Raw genomic sequence first — 21553 nt, 5'->3', positions numbered from 1 at the left:
ATGCAAAGAGAGTCATCTGTGCTTTGGGTTCTCCGAAACCCCAGATACCATAATGTCGGTATGCAAAGAGAGTCAACTGTGCTTTGGGTTCTCCGAAACCCCAGATACCATAATATCGGTATGCAAAGAGAGTCATCGGTGCTTTGGGTTCTCCGAAACCCCAGATACCATAATGTCGGTATGCAAAGAGAGTCATTGGTGCTTTGGGGTCTCCGACACCCCGGTTGCCATAACGTCTGTATGCAAGAGTGTCGTTCGCACTTTGGGGTCTTCGACACCCCGGTAGCCATAATATCGGTATGCAGAGTGTCACTTGTGTCTAGGGGTCTTCGACACCCCAGGATCCCAGGTCGGTATGCAGATTCATTTAATTTGCTGTATTTATCTACTTAGCTTACTGAATAAACTCATTAAGAACGTGTTGATTGTATTACTCCTGTGCGTATCTCTTACATCTGTGATTCCTTTACATCTCAACATTCCTTATATCCCGTCATTCTTCTCATCCCTGCTTTCTTTATTCCCCCGTATCTTTCACATCTCTGCATCCCTTATATCCCTGCATCCCTTACATCCCTGCATCCCTTACATCCCTGCATCCCTTACATCCCTGCATCCCTTACATCCCTGCATCCCTTACATCCCTGCATCCCTTACATCCCTGCATCCCTTAAATATCTGCATCCCTTACATCTCTGTATTCCTTACATCCCTGCATCCCTTACATCTCTGCATCCTTTACATCCCTACATCTCTGCATCCCTTACATTTTTATATCCCTTTATAAATAAAAGGGAACTAACGTTTACCGAAATTTTGGCCCTCTAGTGGGAAAAATGTGAACTAAAATTTCGACATCGAATCAGCGCCATCTGGTTTCAAAAAAGGAACTAAAGCTTGCCGGGATTTTGGCCCTCTAGCGGAAAAAAGGTGAACTAAAATTTCGATGCTGAACCAGCGCCCTCTGGTGGCAAAAGGGGGAACTAAATTTTGCAAAAATTTAAATTAAAATTATTTTTCACGATACTTTACTTACCTTTACTTACCTTTATTCGAACCAGTGGCCATAAGTATTTTATTTATGATATATTTATTATAAGGGTTGAAAGGATACAAGGGATGCAGGGAGAATTCAGGAGTGTATGGGATACAGAGATATAAAGGGTACAGAGATGTAAGGGATGCCGAGGTATAAGGAATGCCGGCATATATGAGATGCAGGAATATAGGGAATGTAGTGATATAAGGGATACAGGGATGTTAAGGATGCAGACATGTATGGGATGCAGTGATAAAGGGTTGTACCTCGTGAGGCCCTTAAAGACAAAAAAATAATAAATAACTGGAAAGGTTGAGCCGAGGCCCTATACAATTAAGGTAGAGGCAGGAAGATCTGCACCCCTCGACGGTCGCTATAAGACTGATGATGTTTCACTTCGCTCTACGTCCAACGGTTGATAACGGTGCCGCTGCCAGATACCTTTGTTGGAATCAGTGGCTGTAAATACTTTTTTTTTTTTTAATACGGAGAAATCTTGCATAAGATTTCCCCACCCCTGATAGATTTAGAAAATTAGTATATTAATTAATAGATTTAGAAAACGATTTATGTTCTGTTTTGTTATTATGTGAATTGTGATTACTTTTAAAATAATGTTATAAATAAACTATTTTTTACAAAATTTATGGCCCGCTGTTATTTGTTCGTAAAAAACCATGAAACTTTTCCTTAAAAAGATTTCTTCTATCTATGATAGTTTTCGAGATAGCCTATTGTAGTCGAAATTTTAAGGGGTCGAAAAAGTACGTACATCTTATTTTTAGATCCTTTAAAACGTCCAAAAATTAAATGAATCGGAGGCGGATACCTAAAAAACCTTTCTTGTGAAACAGTAGAGAAAAATATGCGGAAGGGGTTGTTTTCCTACTCGGAAAGGCAAGAAATTAGAATAATACAGCTTTATTATTATGATAATATTCATTTGCCAAGTTACTTGTATTATACATACATATATCACAGATTAAATACACAATATTATATCTATAAATTATAGTGAAATTTAACTGTAACAAGGGCACTTTTCTATCCAAATTGTACCAAAAGGATCAGCTTGTTTCAAAATGATAACCTTTTCCTTTTGAAATTCTAGATATTAAAAATAAATGTAGTTAATTAAAACATTTTTCCTATAATTGAAAGGTGTAAGATACTCTTTTTATTGGCATTTTTAAGTCTAATGAGTGGAGTAGTATAGTAATGAATTTTAATTTACCTAAGCAAAAGAAAAATGCAAGTGCAACCTCTTTTCTACTATAGCTTTCTGGTGAAAAAAATTCATGAAAATTTAATAATCTTCTCTCCTGCCATTGGACTTCCATGAATGCTAACAGCTCTTGTTTAGATAAATGTATTTCAGATCTACAATGAAAATAAATAACTCTGAAATTAAATTATACTAGGTAGTATACAGTAAAATTCAGTATATACAAGAAAAGTAGCTGACCTAGGAGAACTGGAATTTGATTTTGGTTTTCTTCCATTTGTAGACTTTTGTTGTTTTTCTTGCAGTTCCCTAAGAAGACATACATGTATATTACCACAGTACCTCTAACATTGAATTGAAGATTTTCTAACAAGAAGTATACATTTATTTATTAAATTATCATGTAAATTCTAAGAGCAGATGATGATTTATACCCATTTTTATCTTCAATATAAGTAATTTCCGGAAGTGCAACTGTAGATTCTTCTTTTCGTTCTGGTTGTTGATCTTCTCCAAGCTGTGGCGGTTGCCCAATTGTTGGAAGCGTTTTATCTAATATCTTAGATTGATCAGTCGCATCAATTGGAATATTTAGTGGTGTTTTATCGAACACCCTAGACTGATCAGTCGTTCCATTTATGATCGTTCCGATTTTGCTTGATATTTCTCCTGTCTGATCTCGTAATTTACTTTCGTTCGCGCGTAGTGTTTCTGCAGCTATAAAAAATTAATTGCCTTTTAATTAAATTCATACATAAATAAATTATATATCGCTCAACATGTATCAGAATTGTTACTGAATATTTCTTCAAATCATTCTATATTACCTATTGTTTCCTCAATTTCCATGTCAGTCGCCTGAAATTCATTTTCTACAACGAAAGGTCCAACAATATGTTGTTTAAAAAGTCGCATCAACGGTTGACCCCATGACCTATTAAAAGTTACTGTTGAAGGTTGCGTTAAATATATTTTTGCCGGTGGTAAAGTAGCTGTAAATATATGATGTTTCTGAAAAATAATTTAAATTTTAATTGATACCTCTTCTCTAACTAAATGTCTAAAATTGATTGTTTTTATGTTAATACAACTAACTATAGTATGAGCTGTAACATTGCCAGTATTTTTCTTCATTACGACATCGCTTAATTCAATGTATTCGTCATAAATCTTCCGTTTTCTCTTTGGCTTTATTACTTCGATTAATTCTTCATCCTCGGGAGGCTGCTGAACTAGGTCTTGCTGAAGTTCTATTGCAGGTACAGTATCAGTTGTCGGTTGTGGTAATGGTATCAGTTCAGGTACGGCGGGTACCGTTTCTTCTTCGGAACGTGTCTACAAAACGTACATTAATAATATTAATACGTAGACCCACGATCTTTGATTACAATGTGTTAAGTTCCACTGCATCCTTCTTTAATACTGGTCGGTTTACACCCTGCAGTCTTTTAATTTAAACATTTGGTATTTCTTTCCTTCTCTTACTTTACGTCTCTTTGGTGAAATTTCCTCAGTAGGTTTCATACTTCTCTTTCTAAGATATGTAGAAACTTTTGTAAGTGGATCATCTGAAACGCGATAATAAAATTTATGTATTTATTTTAAATAATAATACTATTCAATTGATTGATTTTTGAAAACCTTCAAGAGTAACTATAAACTCTTGTTGATTTATTCTAGCAGATCCTGAACGAATTTCTTCTTCAATTTCAAACATGTCAATGTTAACCAATGGTACACCCGGTTCTTTAATCGCTTCTTCAGAGACATCCCACGGAAATCGTCGCACTTCGTTCCTAAATAATTAACGCGAATAATTGTTTAAACATTAATCAGTAATTTAGTCTTATTTGTAATTATATGAATTTGCATTTGAAGTTATAGAATTAGGATTATTTAGGATGAAGAAACTTTTGGATACGTGGGAAACTGACAAGGATTGCTCTCCTCCTCCAAGGAATATGAATTTCTCCATTTCATGGTCTGGTAGGAATCCAAAATTTATTTCATCTCGCATCTATATTCAGATAATGTTATTAAGAATTGAAACCATAAATAAATGTAGAAAAAAATTTTATAATTTTAATGTTTGTATTTTATCATTTCACGATAGTTATACTTACTAATTAAATTAGAATATTTTTATTCTTAATTTATTTCTTACCATTTGTTCTACAGCGGTAGTGTAAGGTTCTTCCGTGATGAGATGTAAATTAGATGAAATTTCAAGATTTTGAAATACTTTGTCCAGACGTGGTACATCCGGTAAGTTCCTTAAATCAAATTCCTCTTCAGGTCTGTTAAAAATAAATACAATCTACATTCATAGAATATTCAATTACATACATGTAATTAGTATTTTTCATTTGTTAAATTATTTTTTGATATTAAAATTTTCGGAATAATATAAATTTTCGGACGTATAAGAATATTTTTAAAATTTTTGTTTTTAATTAATATCAAAATGTTGGTATCACCTCTGGTATGTGATCAGCTTCCGGTAAGCGTTGAATAGGTAAGCTTTAATAAAAAAAATAAAATAAATTTACCTTTATAATAAGAAATAATAATTAATAAAAGGTTTTTAAACATATCATTAATGATAGTTGGAAAATATAATGTATTTTGTTTTTAATTTTATCGTGAAAACACCTTGGAAGAGCTTTGTTTGATAGTAATGTATTCTCGTAATTCCGTACAACAATTGTGCCGAAAGATAAAGACTGAATCTGCCATTGCTGTTCCCATTGCGTACTTCAATAGCTACTGAAATCTCTTCGCTAAAAATGAAAAAATAAATTCTTAATTTTATAATAGTTGTTTTGTTTATTTTAATGTAATTTGAATTCTAAACAATGGAGGGAGTTTCTGTTACCATAACAATGAAACAAAGAAGCAATGATTTAAAAAGAAAAAAAACGAAGCATCGCATCTTACCAAATATTAGATACATCAATCGTCTCAAGAAGATGTGGTGTACAACGTTTTCTAAACATTTTCTCGCTGAGTGTTGCAGCCAGCCAACACTTCGCCAATTTTCCTCTTCGCCGATAGGAAAGCAATTCACGTGAATAAAACATCCCGAGAAATTGAATAAACAATAGAAGAATAAATTGCAAATTGTTCCAACAATTTTTCTCTATCGCTTCGGTAAAAGCTTCGATATAAATTAAGCAATCGATCAATCGATTTTTGTGGAACATAGCGCTACCTACGAGCATGTATGTATAATGAATACATGCAGAGCTGTCCCTAGAGATTACAAGGCGGGTGTTCTTCATCAGTTTGAAATCCTACAAATCTGGAACGTCAATATTTCTTACAAATTCCCGAACTACAAAATTTCTAAATTTCAAAGTTTCAGGGTTTTAAAATTCAGCACAATGTACTCATAGTATTTTTGAAAGTATTTAAGCGCGGAGTCCAGGCAGGTGTCCCGTTTGCCCAGTGTTAAAAGCAGCCCTCCACACATCACAATATGCTTCACGTGTTTCACACATGAACACATATTAAGAAAAATCATGCTAACTTAGTTCTGACTACGTTCACGTTATCAGTGAATAATACCACCAAAATACAATATAGATTTTATAATTTTTATGTATTAATTGTTCTTTGTATTGTTCAATAATTATATGCCATATATTATTTTATTTACATACCAAAATTCATTTTTACATTTGTCATTATATATAGTTAACTTGAGTCATAGTTGATCACTTTGATCTGTCAATTGTCGAATAATCTCTATTATTCTCCCACGTAAGGTATGAGAGAGATCAGTTTTCTTTGTCAAATTATTTGTCAAAGGAAAATTGTTAATGATTATATAAACAAATTCTTCACTTTACAATCGCAAATTTTAATGGTCCTATTAAATGCGCATGTGACTAATACTGGATATTAATTACAATTTGTTGCCAGGGAAATATAAACAGCACATAGTAACTTGTACATATTGTAGATATACATATTTGCATTCCGTTTTTATAAATATAAAAATTACATTTTCATACTTTAATTGAAACGGGAAAAGGAGATTCAGAATGACTACTACTTTGCAAACTAAAATATTTTATGGCTTAAAAACTGATGTAATTTCAAATGTACATTACATTACTGATGCAGAAATTTTATATCCCGTTGGAAATGTAATAGCGGTTCATAATATTCCGCAATATCGACAAAGATTGATACATTTATCTGATAAGCAACACATAAATATAATTTCTGTTACACCTAATAAGTAAGTTCCAATATTATATAATAAAAAAGGACAAAATTAAATAAAATGTCCTTTTCTTTTTATAAAGGAGGTATGTAGCACTTTGCGAAACCGGAGAAAAACCTACCATAGCTATCTATGATATTCACACGCTTAAAAGAAAAAAGCTTCTTGGAATACCATTCGATGCTCCTGGTGTAACAAAATTCACTTGTATAGGATTTAGCTTTGATAATAAATATCTAGCAGCAATTACAGGAGAACCTGATCAAACAATGCTTTATTATAATTGGGAAAAGGGAAAAGTGGAATCCAGTATAGCAGTAGGCAATCCTCAAAATTTATCTGCCATTGTAGACATAATAGCTTGTAACCCATCAGATAATGGAGTAGTCGCACTTGGAGGTTTATACATTTTTAAACTTCTGACTCTTTCTGATACTATATGGCGTCCCTATGGATTTTCAAAAGCAGACAGCATACTTATATGTTCAATGGCATGGTTGAATCCAGATAGATTATTGATTGGTACAAAGGATGGTAGAATTCTTTATTTAGAGCATGGTGATTTAAAAAATATGTACAAGATGTCAGATACAGTGTCTATGAATCTTAAAATTCGAGAAGAATATGTTATACAGGCTACTAGTTCGCTACTGAATATTAGCAAAAATATTCCATGGGAACAGAATATCCGTTGTTTAATTGCATTTTCGAGAGGATTTGCATTCACATTTGGCTTTAAAACAATTGTATTATTTGAGAAAGATGGTCAACATAAATATGTAAAGAGAAATGTTTTTATAGTTCCATCCCAAGTATTCAAAGAAGACGACCGAGATTTATATAAAATCAATTCTATAAATATTAATCTAAGTTTTGATCGCTTGATAGTTACAACAGGCTGGCCCCAAATATTTTATGCAAGGCTATGGGGACCAGACCTGAACATAGATCCAGAGCCACAAGAATTATACATTATGGGTCAATCGTTACATCATGGACCCATAAGTAATCTGGCGGTATGTGCTTGGAAATCAGTATTTATGACTTGCGGGGAACTTGATCACAGCGTAAGATTATGGGACTTTGAAGCAGGAAGTTTAATCTTACTTAAACAATATACAGAAGACATTTGTGGAATTGCATTACATCCTACAGGTCTTTTCTGTTTAATTGGCTTCAATGATAAATTACGTTTCATGAGCATACTAATAGATGATTTACTACCTATGGAAGAATTTCCTATTAGATGTTGCAAGACTGTAGAGTTTAGTTACGGGGGTCATTTGTTCGCTGCTGTTAATGGGAATATTATACAAGTTTATTCGACTATTGATTATGTTAACTGTTTCATTTTAAAAGGACATATTAATCGAGTAAAGACTTTATTGTGGTCGCGATCAGATACCAAGTTACTAACATTAGGTGCAGAAGGTGTGATATATCAATGGGATATGAGTACTGGTCAACGTTCTGCAGAAATAATTTTAAGAGGTTTTAATTTATATGACATTGCTTTCTCTTCCGACGAATTGACTTCGTATTGCATTGCAAATGATAGTTCAATACGCGAGATGAAGGAGAGTGCGGTAATATTTCATTTAATTTACTTCTACTACCTGTAATCTTACAAAGATATAAGAAACAATATAAAATGTTATTTCTAATAGGTAGTTAGACAGTATAATCTTCCCGATGTAAACATGTATTGCATGGTACTAGGAAAAGAGGATCAAGTTCTATTTCTTGTCTGTCCTAATGGTATTATTTTATCAATTAAATGTCCACTTCAGGAGCCAATACATTATACGAGTTTCGATATTCATTCTGCTGAGATTACCAAGGTCAGAAGATACATAAAGTGCTATTGTATAATTTAAATATGCCGTGTTTTGTTACTTGTCTTTTATTTTGTACAGATTGCTCTTTCTTATAATGAACAATACTTAATATCTACTGCTACAGATGGTAGTTTATGTATTTGGAAATTGTTTTATTCTGAAGGAAAAGGGGCCATGGGTAAAGAGCTGACGTATACAAATGAAGTGTTAATTAGCAAAGGCGACTTGGAAGAAAAAATACAAACGATTAACGGCTTGAATGTTAGAATGAGAGAGCTAGAAACTGAACATGCATATAAAATGCGTCAAATAGAAGTCCTACACAATGATAAAGTACGTGACATACATCAAGGATACTGTGAAGCTATTGAAGAATTGAGGGACAAGATAAGTCGACTACAGGAGGACCATAAGACAGAGCTTAATACGATAAACGTGGAGATAGTTAAAATGAAGGAGCAACACGAGGAAACGATGAAACAAATAGAAATGAATTACGACGCTAAACTCATTACAGAGTACGACAAGTATTTAGCACTTGAAAACAAAATGAATCTAATGCGTCAAGATTATGAAAAACGTTTGGATGAATTGGAAAAACATTGGAATGACGAGTTAGAAAAAACGACGAATAAATATGAGGCTCTGCTTCATGAAAAAAAACTACAACTAGAGCAAATTCAAGATGAAATGGATCATCAGGCGAAAGTACACGAACAAATGACAACACAAATAGAAGACGATGCAGATCAAGAGATACTGGAATTGAGAACAAATTACGAATCCAAGTTACACGAGGAGAAAGAGCTAAACATAAAACTGAAAGGAGAAGCTGGGATGATACGTAACCGATATGCGGCTAGCCAAAAAGAAGTTGAAGAATTGAAAAGACAAATGCACCGAGTTCAGAGTCAGTATAAATATTTTCAAAAGACTATTCAAGAATTAGAGAAAGATAAAGAGGACTTAAAAAAGGAGATAACCGAGAGAGATATCACAGTTCAGGATAGAGAAAATCAGATATACGAGTTGAAACGTTCGAATCAGGAGTTGGAGAAATTTAAGTTCGTTTTAAATTATAAAATCACAGAATTAAAGAATCAAATAGAACCGAGAGAGCAAGAAATCAAAGACCTTAAAGAAAAGATTCGAGACATGGAAACGGAACTTGTAAACCTGCATAAGACCAATGTTAGTTTAGAATTACAGTTGCACGAGTTGAGAGAGAAATTGGGAGCCGCAAGACGCGAACTTCAATACGAAGCACACCGAAATAAAAGGTGTCAACAGCTTCTGAAAAAGATACGAGTAGATTTACTTGATGTTTCAGGGCTTGTGCAAGAGCCACAAGCGTTAAAAGTTGCCGTAACAAAATTGTATCATAAATATAGTTCGAGCGATGAATTTTTGCGTAGTCGTAAGGCAGATTTGGACGCACAATGCGAATTTATAAAGCAGAGGGATCATTTAGAGAGAACAATAGCTTCCCTTAAGAAACAAGTTTTTCAGGACACATCAAGCGGTGGTAAGGATATAGATAAAACTATGGAGGAAAATATTACACTGATCGCAGAACTAAATGCTCTGAGGGAAGAACTGAAAGAATCAAGGAAACATATATTACACATGGAAGGTCTATTAGGTTTAACAGCAAAAAATATAAAACCATCTGAAGCAAAAAGAAGATTAGATACTGCATGTTATGAGCATGAAAAGTTACAGAATGAATATAGATCTCAAATGGAAGAGTGTCAAAGTATAATAATTGCATTAAAAGATGACATGTATAAGTTGATCAGTAAATTACCCTGTGAAGAACCAGAAGCTAATGTAAATTTTTAAATACCTAATAGGGAAGTACAATTCTATCGTAAACTGTTTATTTAAAGAATAAAAATGTCAATAACAAAATGGAACAAAAAATATTTTAATATTTACCAGTATTATGCCCTTGAAGTAAAAATAAAATTTACATGGTATTTAAAGAACAAATGGAATAATTGCTTTTCGATTTTTGGGATAATTGGAGAACTCTTTCCTGTATGCTTTATGCTTTCCTAATGCCCAAATAGTCATTTGATATGCGCCGGCAAAAGTAAACAGAGCAGCTGAAAACAGAAAAATTATATATTTTAATAAGCTATTTAGTTTTTGTTTCTAATAAAGAAAAAGTATAATTGTACCTGGAAGACACGAAGTCATGATAGTGAAACCGATCCAGCTACCAATTTCATAAGTATAATTGGGGCATGAGACAAAATTGAACAACAGAGTGAAGGGGTTTTTGGTGGGTACAGGTATCTTCCTTATGGTAGTTCCTGGTGGTCTCAAGTTCCTTAGAGCTAAATGAATACTCAGATTACCCAATTCACAAAGCGCAAACATTACTACACCAGTCATAAACTGGCATCTGCATGGAGATGTAAATAGAGGATGATTTACATGATATGCCACATACATAGCAAACATCCAATAGTATGTACAATTTTTAAAGAGATTGCGTAGTGGCATTGTTGCATGGCTAAAGCGATGCACGAATAATGTCTCTAAAAGACGTTTTGCATAATGGATTGACCAACATATAGCTGCCACACTGAAAGTATATTTATGCTGTAGCTGTCTTACTGAAAATTTTAATTGTTCAAATAACGTGCTTACAATTTGAACTTACTGAACTGTGGTATCAATTTTAGATGTACCAACATCACCATAAAAAATCCATGGACGACCATACATCCACAGATAGAGAACTAACGGACCAGCGTATTCCACTAAGAATACAGTTTTCCAACTAATCTGAGGTCCAAGATCTTTTAAATAAAGTTTACTACCATCGGAAACAGATAAACTTTTCAAGGTATCTGAATCAGATAAAGCCTTTCCTTTAATATCCAACTTTAAGCATTGTCTCTGTACTGGTGGTGCTTTCTTTAATTTGTATAATTCTTCTTTAACTTCTCGTATTGTTGTAGTTTGTTTTACCTGTGATTATAATGCATGGACAACTAATTAGAAATTTAAATTAAAATTCATTAAATATTCTGTATGAAATAGCACATCTTCGTGGACTATTATTTTAGTTATACATTGCATAATTACTATCTTAATTTGTTAATGAATATATACATATTAAACATGCGGATTTTGTGTTTATTACTTACGGACACATTGGTCACAAATTTTGATGACTTAGCGGTCAAGATTTGGATCTAGAAAATACGAAAAGTACATCGAATGGTTCATGATTTATTACGTGAAATCGTATATTACTGATTTCTATATATATTTTTTGTATAAATACCTCCATTGTTGTTAGCAGATCGGTTTATTTTTCGGATATTTGATAGCAAAAATTCTTTTCCAACGTAATGGTTCAAGCGCACTATACACTGCTGTGCTAGTGATCACGGCAAAAGGTATAACACGGCGCTACTATCGTTTAAGCGCTCAAAGTTCAAGTTCATTTCACTGACCAATGATAGTAATTTTAAAGTGCCATGTACAGAAATAGTATTAATTAAATCACTATTTGATATGCAAAGAAATGAGCTTACATATCCGAACTTTGAACGTGTCAATTAATGTAAAAAAAAAAAGTAACATTTTTATTAGCAATGTTTCTATGATAATAACAATATAATTGAAAAACTGGCATCTTACTCGTTTATAAATATTTATGAATGTGACGCAAGTAAGTTACAAACTGATGATTCGACAAATTTTAAGGTAAGGCGTTAGAAGTTAAAAAATATTGTTTGTAAATATTTATGAATGTGACGCAAGTAAATTAGAAACTAATGATTTAACAAATTTTAAGGAAGGCGTTAGTAGTTAAAAAGTTAGTTATATTCTTATTTCATTCAATACTGTGTATACAACTACGTATAAAAATGAATCTAATCATTAATTATAAAAACATAAGTACTTGTTTTAATTACATCAATACATTGTAATACTAGTATTCTTGATATACCGCAGTTCACCAGAGTCCATGACTGCGACGCGCAGGTTGGAAGATGGTGGGGGAACGCAGCGAGCTCTCTGCTAATCGCTTTCCACTTCGTTTGGAAGTATCGCCAATCAGGGCGAAGATGCGCACTGGAGAAGCGCGAAGAACGAAAACTGGTCTTTTCGCAGTTATGGACTCTGGTGAACTGCGGTATACATCGATACCTTTTAAAAAACAATTGAAAATAGCAGATTTTACAGCATCAGAACCGCCTACAAATCTGTCTAAAGTATTCAGGCTGTTATAATTGCGTCGGTAAAGTAGGGAATGACACCCAAATGATAAAAAATTTTTTCTCAAGTCGCCAAAAATCCTTCTTAGAATCATTATTTTTATTAAAAAGAAACTTATTCTCAAAATTTCAGCCAATTTGGAGCATTGAGGTTTTCGGAAGTACAGCCAAAATGTTTATTATAGATTATGAATTCCTACATTATCAACAATTTAGTCGATAAGAATAGCTCTACTGATAAAGCATTCATCAAAAAGTGCACGAAGATTTGGATAGATGTCACTACGGTACAATGAGAGGTTTTTTTTTTAAAAGAGCGGGATCGGTTTCTTTAGTTCATCATTTACAGCCACATGACAGCAGCGGTACATATAAAGTTAAAATAAGCTTTGCACAATATTTTCCATTTATTAAATCAATCATTTCACTATAATGTAGTGCTTTTTCTTATCAGTCATATGCTGTATAAATATTGAATAATTTAAAACTTACAATGAACAAGTTCAAAGAAACGCCTAATTTTTAAATTACACCTGTGGCTTTTCTGTATTGCCCAAAGTGTTCCAAATATTGTTGTATCGTGTCCAAAGGTTGATAAATATCATTCATTCGATTCTGAAAAAGAATTAATGAATTGCAATAGACTTCACCATGTAATGATGTTAATTATTACTTGTAAATATTGTGGCGCTTGATTGGACACGGTAGATCCAAGGAACCCCTGCAAAAATTCACGCATCAATTCCCATGCGCTTCCCGGAACAACACAAGGTCTATATTCCACCTATAAAAAGAAAATATTTAAAAAAAAGAGCAAGAGCACTATAGCACAAACTTTTTAATTTCATCAATTTTAAACATTTTTCCATCGAATTAAAAATTATATTTTTCTTTTGAAAGGGAAACTCATAGTAGAGACATTGATCGGATGCTATTGTTCTTTACGCAGTCAGTTTCTCTTTCCCCGTCGATCAAGATTGTCTCAACAGGTTGTCAAAGGTTTGCCTATCGTTCCAATCGAAAGAAAACCTAGAGGTCGCCTGACTTATCTTTAGGAAACGAAAAAAAGAACAAAATCAACCCCATCGAAAGTGGCTGTAGCCTCCCTTGAACCTAATCTTGATCCGGCACCGTAGAAGGCTATTAATTATGAATTTCAACGGGCAGAAAATTATCTGTATCTCTGTACCGAGTGGTCCACAACATTCTTCTTCCCTGCTAGGCGAAGAAGATCGTAAGTTGTTGGGTCGTTGTAGTATTTCTTCCGGTGAAATTAATGGGGGAATAAGGAGCTTTATCGTAACGTATTCGATGTCGTGCGAGGGTATAAACAGCGCTGTTATCGATACGAATGGCCACTACGAAGGATCGCTTCGAAAGACCAACACATTGGTCACGGACGAACTGTTTCCGGTTTGTAGAACGGAAGTTACACCATTGTCACGGTGAAAGCTGGCTGACCGAAAAACATTTTCTGCTCAACCCTTTCGTTGAAAGCGGTCCGTTGAGACTTTAGGTACACATTGGACCAGGTATAAATAGTTAATTGGACCGATTTTACAAAATAGAACAGAAGATTAATTTTAAATAATAAAAAAGAATTAATTAATGATAAATAGAGACATTAACGCGATTCTCTAGAGTCTGTAATTATAGAAGAGCAGGGCTGCTGTCAATGGATAATTCGCGGCGATATTTCGTCAATTTCCAAGTTTAATCGCGAGTTAATTAGCTACTCGCCCCGTCCGACAGAATCCTTCGGGAGCCAGGCTGGTAACGAGTTTCGCGAAAATCAACGGGCCAGACATCTGCCACGATTATTAATTCAACCGATTATCCGGTCGAGGAAAAGTTCCTCCGGAGGTACGAAAAGTTTCGTCGAGTTTCTTAAATGGAAAAGATGCAGCTATCTCACCGGATTCTTGCATTATTTTTTACCCCAATTAGTTCCTCCGGCTGGAGGGATCGCTCGGGGCGATCAATTTTCTCTTACCCTTCTTTTTTATCACTTACCTCAACGAGGACACCTTTGAAATTCTGATTGATGGTCACGCTGCCGAGTTTCACGCAGAAATCACCGATTTCGAACCGTGGCCCTTTTGATTCGACTTTTTGCATCTTGTTCGTGTAGATGCTGGATATTTTGTACATTAACAGATCGAATAGTCCGTCCGCTATCAATGGCACCACCTTGTTCCCGGATTCCAGGATGGCGAACACGGATGCTGGCTGCTCGGAGTTGTGGAGAACGTGGAGGGTCCTTTGAACACCTTGAAAAAAAAAAAAAAAAATATCAGTAAAAAGAGGTGTCGCGACGCGCCTGATGTGTCATTAAGCAAGATGCGACAACGCACCCGGTGTGTCATTAAACTAAGAAGTTCCGACGCACCTGATGAGTCATCGGCTTTTATCGATGGAAGGGTTAATTTGTCGAGAAGGAAATTAATCTGCGACGGAAGCAAATTCCGAGATAAATACAAACCCGAAAAATACTTGGATCCGACGAGATACGATAAAAAAACAAAGGGCATAGCAGGATAAGATGGTCAAAAGTGCCTTTGAGCCGATTTTATTCAGCAACGCACCATTTTATAGCTTATAATAAAAAAACATTGTACACCAAGTTTCAACCCTGTATCTCAACCGGGAGGGTAGTTACAGGGTGAGAAAGAAAAAGTGGTTTTTGCCATATTTTCCCTATTTAATGGCATTCAAAAAATCTGAAAAAATTCTAGAATATTCTAGCCATGTTTCTTTATGATTGTGAATTATTTCAGATTTTTCGGTTGCAAATTCTAGGCGTGAAAAATCAAAAAAGGCAAAAACATACTTGGATCTGACGAGATACGATGAAAAACAAAGCTACGGTCTGCATTTTCGTTTTTACGCGTGGCGCGTGATATCCCTTTGAATTAAAACGAAGAACTAGCCTGGCCAATTAACGAAGAAAAACGTGAAAACTTCCCGTCGACGAGTCCACGAGTAAATTGATTCGATCGTTCTTGCATACGAATTTTGTCGGAGGCAAGCGAGCGTGCCCGTTCTCGACCATTTCAACTATGACAGGATTACAGTCGATTAATTAAAACGGACGAGATGATGGCACGGTTCATGTACGGAATAATAAAATCGGACAGAATCAAATTACTACATTTCAAATGACGTACAAATATGACGGGTAATGAACGAAATTATCGCTCTGCCTTTGCCTCATTATCGCATATCAAAATGACGTATCATCCTTTGCCAAAAATATACATTACCAGTGTTACAGGATATTATTTCAAAAGAAAACTCTGACAATATTAATATTTAAAATGATTTAGAAAAAAAAAAAAGATGATTTGCATTGAAATTTTTAATCCATCACTATGGCGTTCCCTTTTTGAAACACCGATTAATGTTTATGACGCCAAGCTCATCGATGACGGCGATAAATAAATGCCTAAGTGGTGTACAATTAAAGCGCGTAAAATTGTCCACGGTTAGCATGATCCGTAATTAAGAGTTTCGTCATTTGACGCTGCGGAGAGGGTGCGTTATAATTAACCCGATAAATAATTCATAGTGGCGAGGTTGCGCGCGCCGATAGCCTGCTATTATGCGAACGAACCAGTTCGGTGGTTATTGCATGAATTATGAATATTCAGTGGAGTTCGCACATCGTACGTTTCGTACTGTCCACTATTAACCCTTTAGTTACAAACGTCGATCTACGATTAGTCATTCTGGTGATTTCTGTTCATTAGAATTGAACAATAAAAATTGATTTTATATTTAATAAATAAAAAGAAGGAGCAAGACATATGTATAAATAAAATAAGTAAAATATAGAATAGGTAGACAAAATAAACCCACAATAACCCAACCATTGTTACAAGGAAGGAAATTACAAGAAAACCCCGTCAGACTAACGGCCAGAGGAATTTAAGAATCGATGATGTATATACAGGGTGTCTCAAAATGGCCTGACATTTTAAATTTCGCACCATTTTTGTTGTGGCGAACATAGAGTACTAATCTTTGACAATTGGTATCAGGAAGTATTGAGGTTTAGTCATGCAGAATTACACGACTGAGCAACGCATAGAAATTGTGAAAATTCACTACAAAAATAGTGAAAATCGCGTTAATTGGCCACCACGGTCGTGCGATTTGACGCCACTTGACTTCTTTCTTTGGGGCTTTTTGAAAGGAAAAGTGTATGCCAATAATCCACAGACCATTCCAGAGCTCAAGGAAGCAATTGGACGTACCATTAATGAAATTAGTCCGCAATTATGCCAAAATGTTATTGAAAATTTCGACAAAAGAGTGAACGTTTGCAAACAGGGACGAGACGGCCATTTATCGGATATTGTGTTCCATACATAACCTCCATGTTTGTACTTTATATTGAAATAAAAACATTCGTACTTTTCAAACAAATAATGTGTTTTATTAATAAATCAAAATGTCAGGTCATTTTGAGACACCCTTTATAAAGCAATAAAAGTTATCGCACCATGCCGGAAAAGCAACCGCCGCGTATACCTCCCTGAAAAACTTCTCCATTAACATTTACTAAACTTACCAATCAAAATTGTAATTGAAAAGAGATAAATTAAGTTACGTAAATTTGCATGAAATACAATAAATTCATTGACCTGTTGACCATCAGAGCTAAATTAAAAGACGTTGACTATAATAAGTAAAACACGTTACCCTGTACGGGTGTGGAGGGCCAGAATGAAATTAAATAAAACGTACAATCTTTTTAAGTGATTCTGCTCAGGAATGCGTTTAACAAAGAAAAAAACGCAACTATCGATAAAACGCATCCCGAACGAGTGGCGTGTCATACTGTGACCTATTTTCGCTTGTAATTCGGCGAAAACAATGCAGGCTACGCGCTTCTGATTAACGAACGGGCTGATTAGAAGGCGGTCCCAGCCACCCCCTTATCGCAACACTTTCTAGGGTAATTCGGGAACACCGATCGTGTACGACCCTGTGACGCATTCGCATGCCGCATTCTGCATCCCCTGCGTCGCCATATGAATTACAAGATAGAATATCGGTGAAAAAAAATCTGCGAATACAAACGATTTTCGAAGTTTCTCTAGACACCAACGACGGTTGGTTAGTGTCTTTTTTGCTAATAAGTAGTATAGAGATATCGAGTTTATAAACTTTTATCAGGCGCATCGTCGATCGGCCTGGTAGCAGCTGGTACTTTTAATAAAGCGATCGCAAATCTTGTCGGTCGATGGAGCGAGGAGGAAGAGAAAACTGACCCTTCTCTCTTTTCGTCCTCCGTGTCTTATTCCTTTCGATTATAACAGGGTAAAAGATATTCCATCGAATAGTTGCCAAACTATTGACCTTGATAATAATGTTAGGGCTTTCTGGTGAAAGCTGAAACGATGTCGAAGTTGAGCGAACCGGTGATCGATAAAGAGTCTTTTAATTGCACGTCTAACGAAGCGATCATGTTTACACTGATTGTTTTTTATAATAAAAATAAAAGTTTAGGATTTGACCGGAAAGAAATGCACGTTCATTCGTTTCGATTGAAGAAATTCGTTTCATCGAAAATCATTCTGCCTGGTGGACAATAAAGTGGAGGCAGTCTGTCGATGTTCACCCTTTTTATTGTACCCCTCCATCCTGACACAAACAGACACCGCCGTGATCCCATTGTATTTCGCGTCCCTTCCTCTGCACGGGGTCGAAACGAAAAATCTAGTCATGGGGTACACGAGACTTCATTGTCGAGTAATTTATCCTGTATTCAAGCACCGTCCGATACGTTGAATCCTTTTCTAGGCGTGTCCGCTCCCTAGTTCTGGGCTAGCTTTTTATTACGGTCTTTAATTCGCTATGGCATAGTACTTGTGGCCTCGTCATTACACTTCGTTGGACGTATTATCCTTTTAAATAGAAGAGGAAGTAGGTCTCTAGGTCTCTAGATTTCTAGCTTTCTAAATTACAATCCTAGATCCCTAGATTCCTAACTTAGAATCTTAGGTCCTTAGATTCTTAGATTCCTAACTTAAAATCCTAGGTCCCTAAATTTCTTAATTTCTTACTTAAGATTCCAGATGCCTAGATTTCTGTATTCCTAACAATAGAATTTCAAGTTCTTGGGTCCTTAGATTTTTAACTTAGAATCTGATTCCCTGCTTAACTTTAATTAAGAGATCCTAAATTTCTGAATTTCTTACTTAAGATTCCAGATGCCTAGATTTCTTTATTCCTAACAATAGAATTTCAAGTTCTTGGGTCCTTAGATTTTTAACTTAGAATCTGATTCCCTGCTTAACTTTAATTAAGAGATCCTAAATTTCTGAATTTCTTACTTAAGATCCCAGATGCCTAGATTTCTTTATTTCTAAGAATAGAATCTCAAGTTCTAAGGTCCTTAGATTTTTAATTTAGAATCTAATTCCCTGTTTAACTTTAATTAAGAGATCCTAAATTTCTGAATTTCTTACTTAAGATTCCAGATGCCTAGATTTCTGTATTCCTAACAATAGAATTTCAAGTTCTTGGGTCCTTAGATTTTTAATTTAGAATCTAATTCCCTGCTTAACTTTAATTAAGAGATCCTAAACTGTATCTAAACTGAGAATCTAAATCTCACTCTTTACACTCGCCTAATTCCAAGGATCTTTGAAAACGTCACGTCATCTTGATCATAGCAAGTATCGAGTCTAATCATCAGTGGACACTCAATACCTGACAGCCAATCGAAGCAATTAGTCGAGCGAGGACTGTATACGCAATCAAAATCGATTGTTCCTATGAAAGGACCCATTGTCCACCTTATCGTTCATCTCTCTCTCTCTCTTCCTTGCGTATAGATTTCATATTGCAACGGTGTATAGCCTTTGAATAGAAGAGAAAGCGATCATCGAGGACTGTTTCCACTAGTTGGATTAAAGGGTTACGAATGCAAGGAAAGCCTGGCGAGAGGGAAGGATATCGAGGGAAATTTGGGCCAGCTTTGAAACGTCGAAATTCAATCGAGTTTATTAGCGGAGCTCGAAATCGAGGTGCTTCCTTTGCTAATTACCCTGCTTAAGTCCATTGTGCCATCGTTCCACGGACACTTTCTCGCTGCTCCTGGACTCGTTCGCAGGAGACTGCATTTATCTCTCTTCAACCAACTTCAATCTACAATATCAAATAAAATTATTAATTTTATCATTTTCCATTCAAACAAGTCACAGATCCCTCTAATGTTGACAAATTTTTCAATTCCAAATCACCCACTCAAAGGATGAACCAAACATCCCTGACACCCGGTACAAGCGACGGTAATCATAAACGAGTCCGAAAGGGGTAGATATCGCGTCGAAGTGGCGAGATTCGTCGTTTCGTCGTCGAAAAGCGTTCGGTCCTCGTCGCACTCGGTGTCGACCGACCGACCGACTAGTAGGGGATGAGGGTTGAAAGCGTTGCGCAGGGGGTTTCGTTGCGCGATGCCACAGCCAACCCCGACTCTAGTATCTGGGGGGCTGTTTTCTCCCTCTCAGTTGGCCGCGATTCAGCGCCGGGTGTATGTCCCGTTCGTCGCGGCTCGGCCGACGCGTAATATCACCCATCGCCGACTACCATCATTTTCTCGCCAAATCACAAGTGTTCTGTTGCGGTTACAAAACAAAAGCAGCCCATTAGAAAGAAGGATCAGTGAAGGTTCGAGAATGAAAGAGATCGAAAGTGGTTCTGTTTGTCGTCGAATCAGACGAGGATTCAGTTTCTAACGTATCGTCACCGGACACCAATAGATTCCATGATTCGACGAACGAGTTACGGGTGTCGGGGCTAATTGGAATAGCTGACTCGGCTAGCGGATAGCCAGATTGGATAACGCGGCTGGAGGCAACTGGGAATATAAATAAGAGGGGGAAAAAAAAACCAGTTTCAGTTATTTCCATCGGCTGCTGTTTCCGGGCTGCCGTGCTGGAAGATTGATTGCGTTCAAAAGGAACTGGTTCCCAGAAAATGTTCAATTTCGAATATCTTTTCGAATCATCCACGACGGGTGCGCTCTACGATCTTTCGTCGTGCGTTTGAATAGAAGCAAGATACTGGTGGTATAAAAGGATCAGGGGCTATGGGAGAGGGAATCAGGAATTTCGACGGAATCCTGGAGCAAGTACGAGGCGCATCCAGGGTGCAGCTCGGGAACGGGAGGATGAGACGTCTCCAGGAAACGGCTACATCGAACAATCGATCGCTGCTTCGACGATAATTGCTAAAGCCGTTGCGGCACGCTATCTTCCCTCCGAGAGGTGCCTACTGCCGCCTTGCTAATGCGTTCCGAAGGGATCCTCGTTGGTGCACGCTCGAACGTCGCCGCTGATCGTCTCGAGGATGAAAGGCACGCGTGACTCCTGAGGGAACCGACGTCGACGGAGAACGACGTTCGACGAGAAGAATTATCATCTGAACGATCTTGGGAAGGATTACGATTCCGAGAATCCATGTTTCTATGGAAAATTAATTTTCATCGAAATCAATGGTAATTTTGTAAAAAGTGGAAGCTCCAGTGATTCGTTATTCTTCACCCCGGAAGGAAGATTATTTTCATTGGATACACTATGTTAATTGCATCAAAGAAGAATTCGAACGAACGGTGTTAATTTTTCTAACAAACGGGATGATTATACGCGAATACATAGAAGGGAACAACTTGACCAATGATTAAAACATAATTCGACGAGCAGCAAGTTTCGAACGGTCGATTAACAGGAAACACGGTGCATCCGGTGAAAAACGTGTGTCGAACATGCATCGCTTTAGTAGGTCAGCTCAGAGGGAGAAAGAAAGTTTGTAAACTTGGGGGATGTTCGCGAACCCCTTTCGACGTTGGGTTGCATAAACATTTGAGAAATAATATTCGAATTCGACCTTATCGAATCTGGAGTGTACTATGAGAAGATACGCACGGGAATTGAAAGAAATTTTCGCGGTGGAGTTTGCACCATTTTT

General features: G+C 36.0%; 5 protein-coding genes across 5 annotated transcripts in view; 1 reads left to right on the top strand and 4 right to left on the bottom strand.

Moving 5' to 3' along the window:
- Positions 1-1961: 1961 nt before the first annotated feature.
- LOC117602770 (uncharacterized) lies at positions 1962-5795 on the bottom strand. The gene is made up of 13 exons (XM_034321189.2): positions 5202-5795; positions 4917-5044; positions 4742-4784; positions 4429-4561; positions 4199-4281; positions 3906-4060; positions 3750-3832; positions 3360-3599; positions 3092-3275; positions 2699-2981; positions 2505-2573; positions 2274-2419; positions 1962-2146 (listed from the first exon to the last, which is right to left on the bottom strand). The coding sequence occupies exons 1-13, from the start codon at positions 5543-5545 to the stop codon at positions 2061-2063; spliced, it is 1977 nt and encodes a 658-aa protein (XP_034177080.1). The 5' UTR covers positions 5546-5795; the 3' UTR covers positions 1962-2060.
- Positions 5796-5971: 176 nt separating this feature from the next.
- tous (testes of unusual size) lies at positions 5972-10396 on the top strand. The gene is made up of 4 exons (XM_034321188.2): positions 5972-6510; positions 6578-8081; positions 8163-8336; positions 8412-10396. The coding sequence occupies exons 1-4, from the start codon at positions 6311-6313 to the stop codon at positions 10173-10175; spliced, it is 3642 nt and encodes a 1213-aa protein (XP_034177079.1). The 5' UTR covers positions 5972-6310; the 3' UTR covers positions 10176-10396.
- Positions 10241-11791, bottom strand: LOC117602774 (trans-2,3-enoyl-CoA reductase Sc2). The gene is made up of 5 exons (XM_034321196.2): positions 11635-11791; positions 11495-11542; positions 11005-11315; positions 10517-10926; positions 10241-10441 (listed from the first exon to the last, which is right to left on the bottom strand). The coding sequence occupies exons 1-5, from the start codon at positions 11638-11640 to the stop codon at positions 10314-10316; spliced, it is 903 nt and encodes a 300-aa protein (XP_034177087.1). The 5' UTR covers positions 11641-11791; the 3' UTR covers positions 10241-10313.
- A 1305-nt stretch (positions 11792-13096) lies between these two features.
- On the bottom strand, positions 13097-19707 carry LOC143305953 (mediator of RNA polymerase II transcription subunit 20-like). Its single transcript, XM_076691286.1, has 4 exons — positions 19632-19707; positions 14588-14844; positions 13248-13358; positions 13097-13189 (listed from the first exon to the last, which is right to left on the bottom strand). Exons 1-4 carry the CDS (start codon positions 19705-19707, stop codon positions 13097-13099), a joined length of 537 nt encoding a protein of 178 aa, XP_076547401.1.
- Positions 14705-21553, bottom strand: part of LOC143305916 (mediator of RNA polymerase II transcription subunit 20-like) — an 81062-nt gene continuing 74213 nt past the window's right edge. The window contains exon 4 of the mRNA XM_076691138.1: positions 14705-14844. The gene's annotated coding sequence lies outside the window, so the exon portion shown is untranslated. The remainder of the gene's footprint in view (positions 14845-21553) is intronic.

The sequence above is a fragment of the Osmia lignaria genome, chromosome 12 (assembly GCF_051020975.1).
Source record: "Osmia lignaria lignaria isolate PbOS001 chromosome 12, iyOsmLign1, whole genome shotgun sequence".
Classification (NCBI taxonomy): Eukaryota; Metazoa; Arthropoda; class Insecta; order Hymenoptera; family Megachilidae; genus Osmia; species Osmia lignaria.
This window is presented reverse-complemented; position numbering and strand designations above follow the sequence as displayed.

Bases quoted from the DNA above. Each gene is read 5' to 3' on its own strand.
- LOC117602774 (XM_034321196.2), bottom strand. The intron at 11,316-11,494 runs GTAAGTAATAAA...TTATAATCACAG, and splicing joins AATTTGTGACCAATGTGTCC to GTAAAACAAACTACAACAAT. The intron at 10,442-10,516 runs GTACAATTATAC...TTCTGTTTTCAG, and splicing joins CATGACTTCGTGTCTTCCAG to CTGCTCTGTTTACTTTTGCC.
- tous (XM_034321188.2), top strand. From the start codon at position 6,311: ATGACTACTACTTTGCAAACTAAAATATTTTATGGCTTAAAAACTGAT. The intron at 8,082-8,162 runs GTAATATTTCAT...TATTTCTAATAG, and splicing joins GCGAGATGAAGGAGAGTGCG to GTAGTTAGACAGTATAATCT. The intron at 8,337-8,411 runs GTCAGAAGATAC...TATTTTGTACAG, and splicing joins ATTCTGCTGAGATTACCAAG to ATTGCTCTTTCTTATAATGA.
- LOC143305953 (XM_076691286.1), bottom strand. From the start codon at position 19,707: ATGCAGTCTCCTGCGAACGAGTCCAGGAGCAGCGAGAAAGTGTCCGTG. The intron at 14,845-19,631 runs GTAATTAGCAAA...TTTTTTTTCAAG, and splicing joins GCACAATGGACTTAAGCAGG to GTGTTCAAAGGACCCTCCAC. The intron at 13,190-13,247 runs GTAATAATTAAC...ATTCTTTTTCAG, and splicing joins AAGCGCCACAATATTTACAA to AATCGAATGAATGATATTTA.
- LOC117602770 (XM_034321189.2), bottom strand. From the start codon at position 5,545: ATGAAGAACACCCGCCTTGTAATCTCTAGGGACAGCTCTGCATGTATT. The intron at 3,276-3,359 runs GTTAGTTGTATT...ATTATTTTTCAG, and splicing joins ATGTTACAGCTCATACTATA to AAACATCATATATTTACAGC. The intron at 2,982-3,091 runs GTAATATAGAAT...AATTTTTTATAG, and splicing joins GGAAATTGAGGAAACAATAG to CTGCAGAAACACTACGCGCG.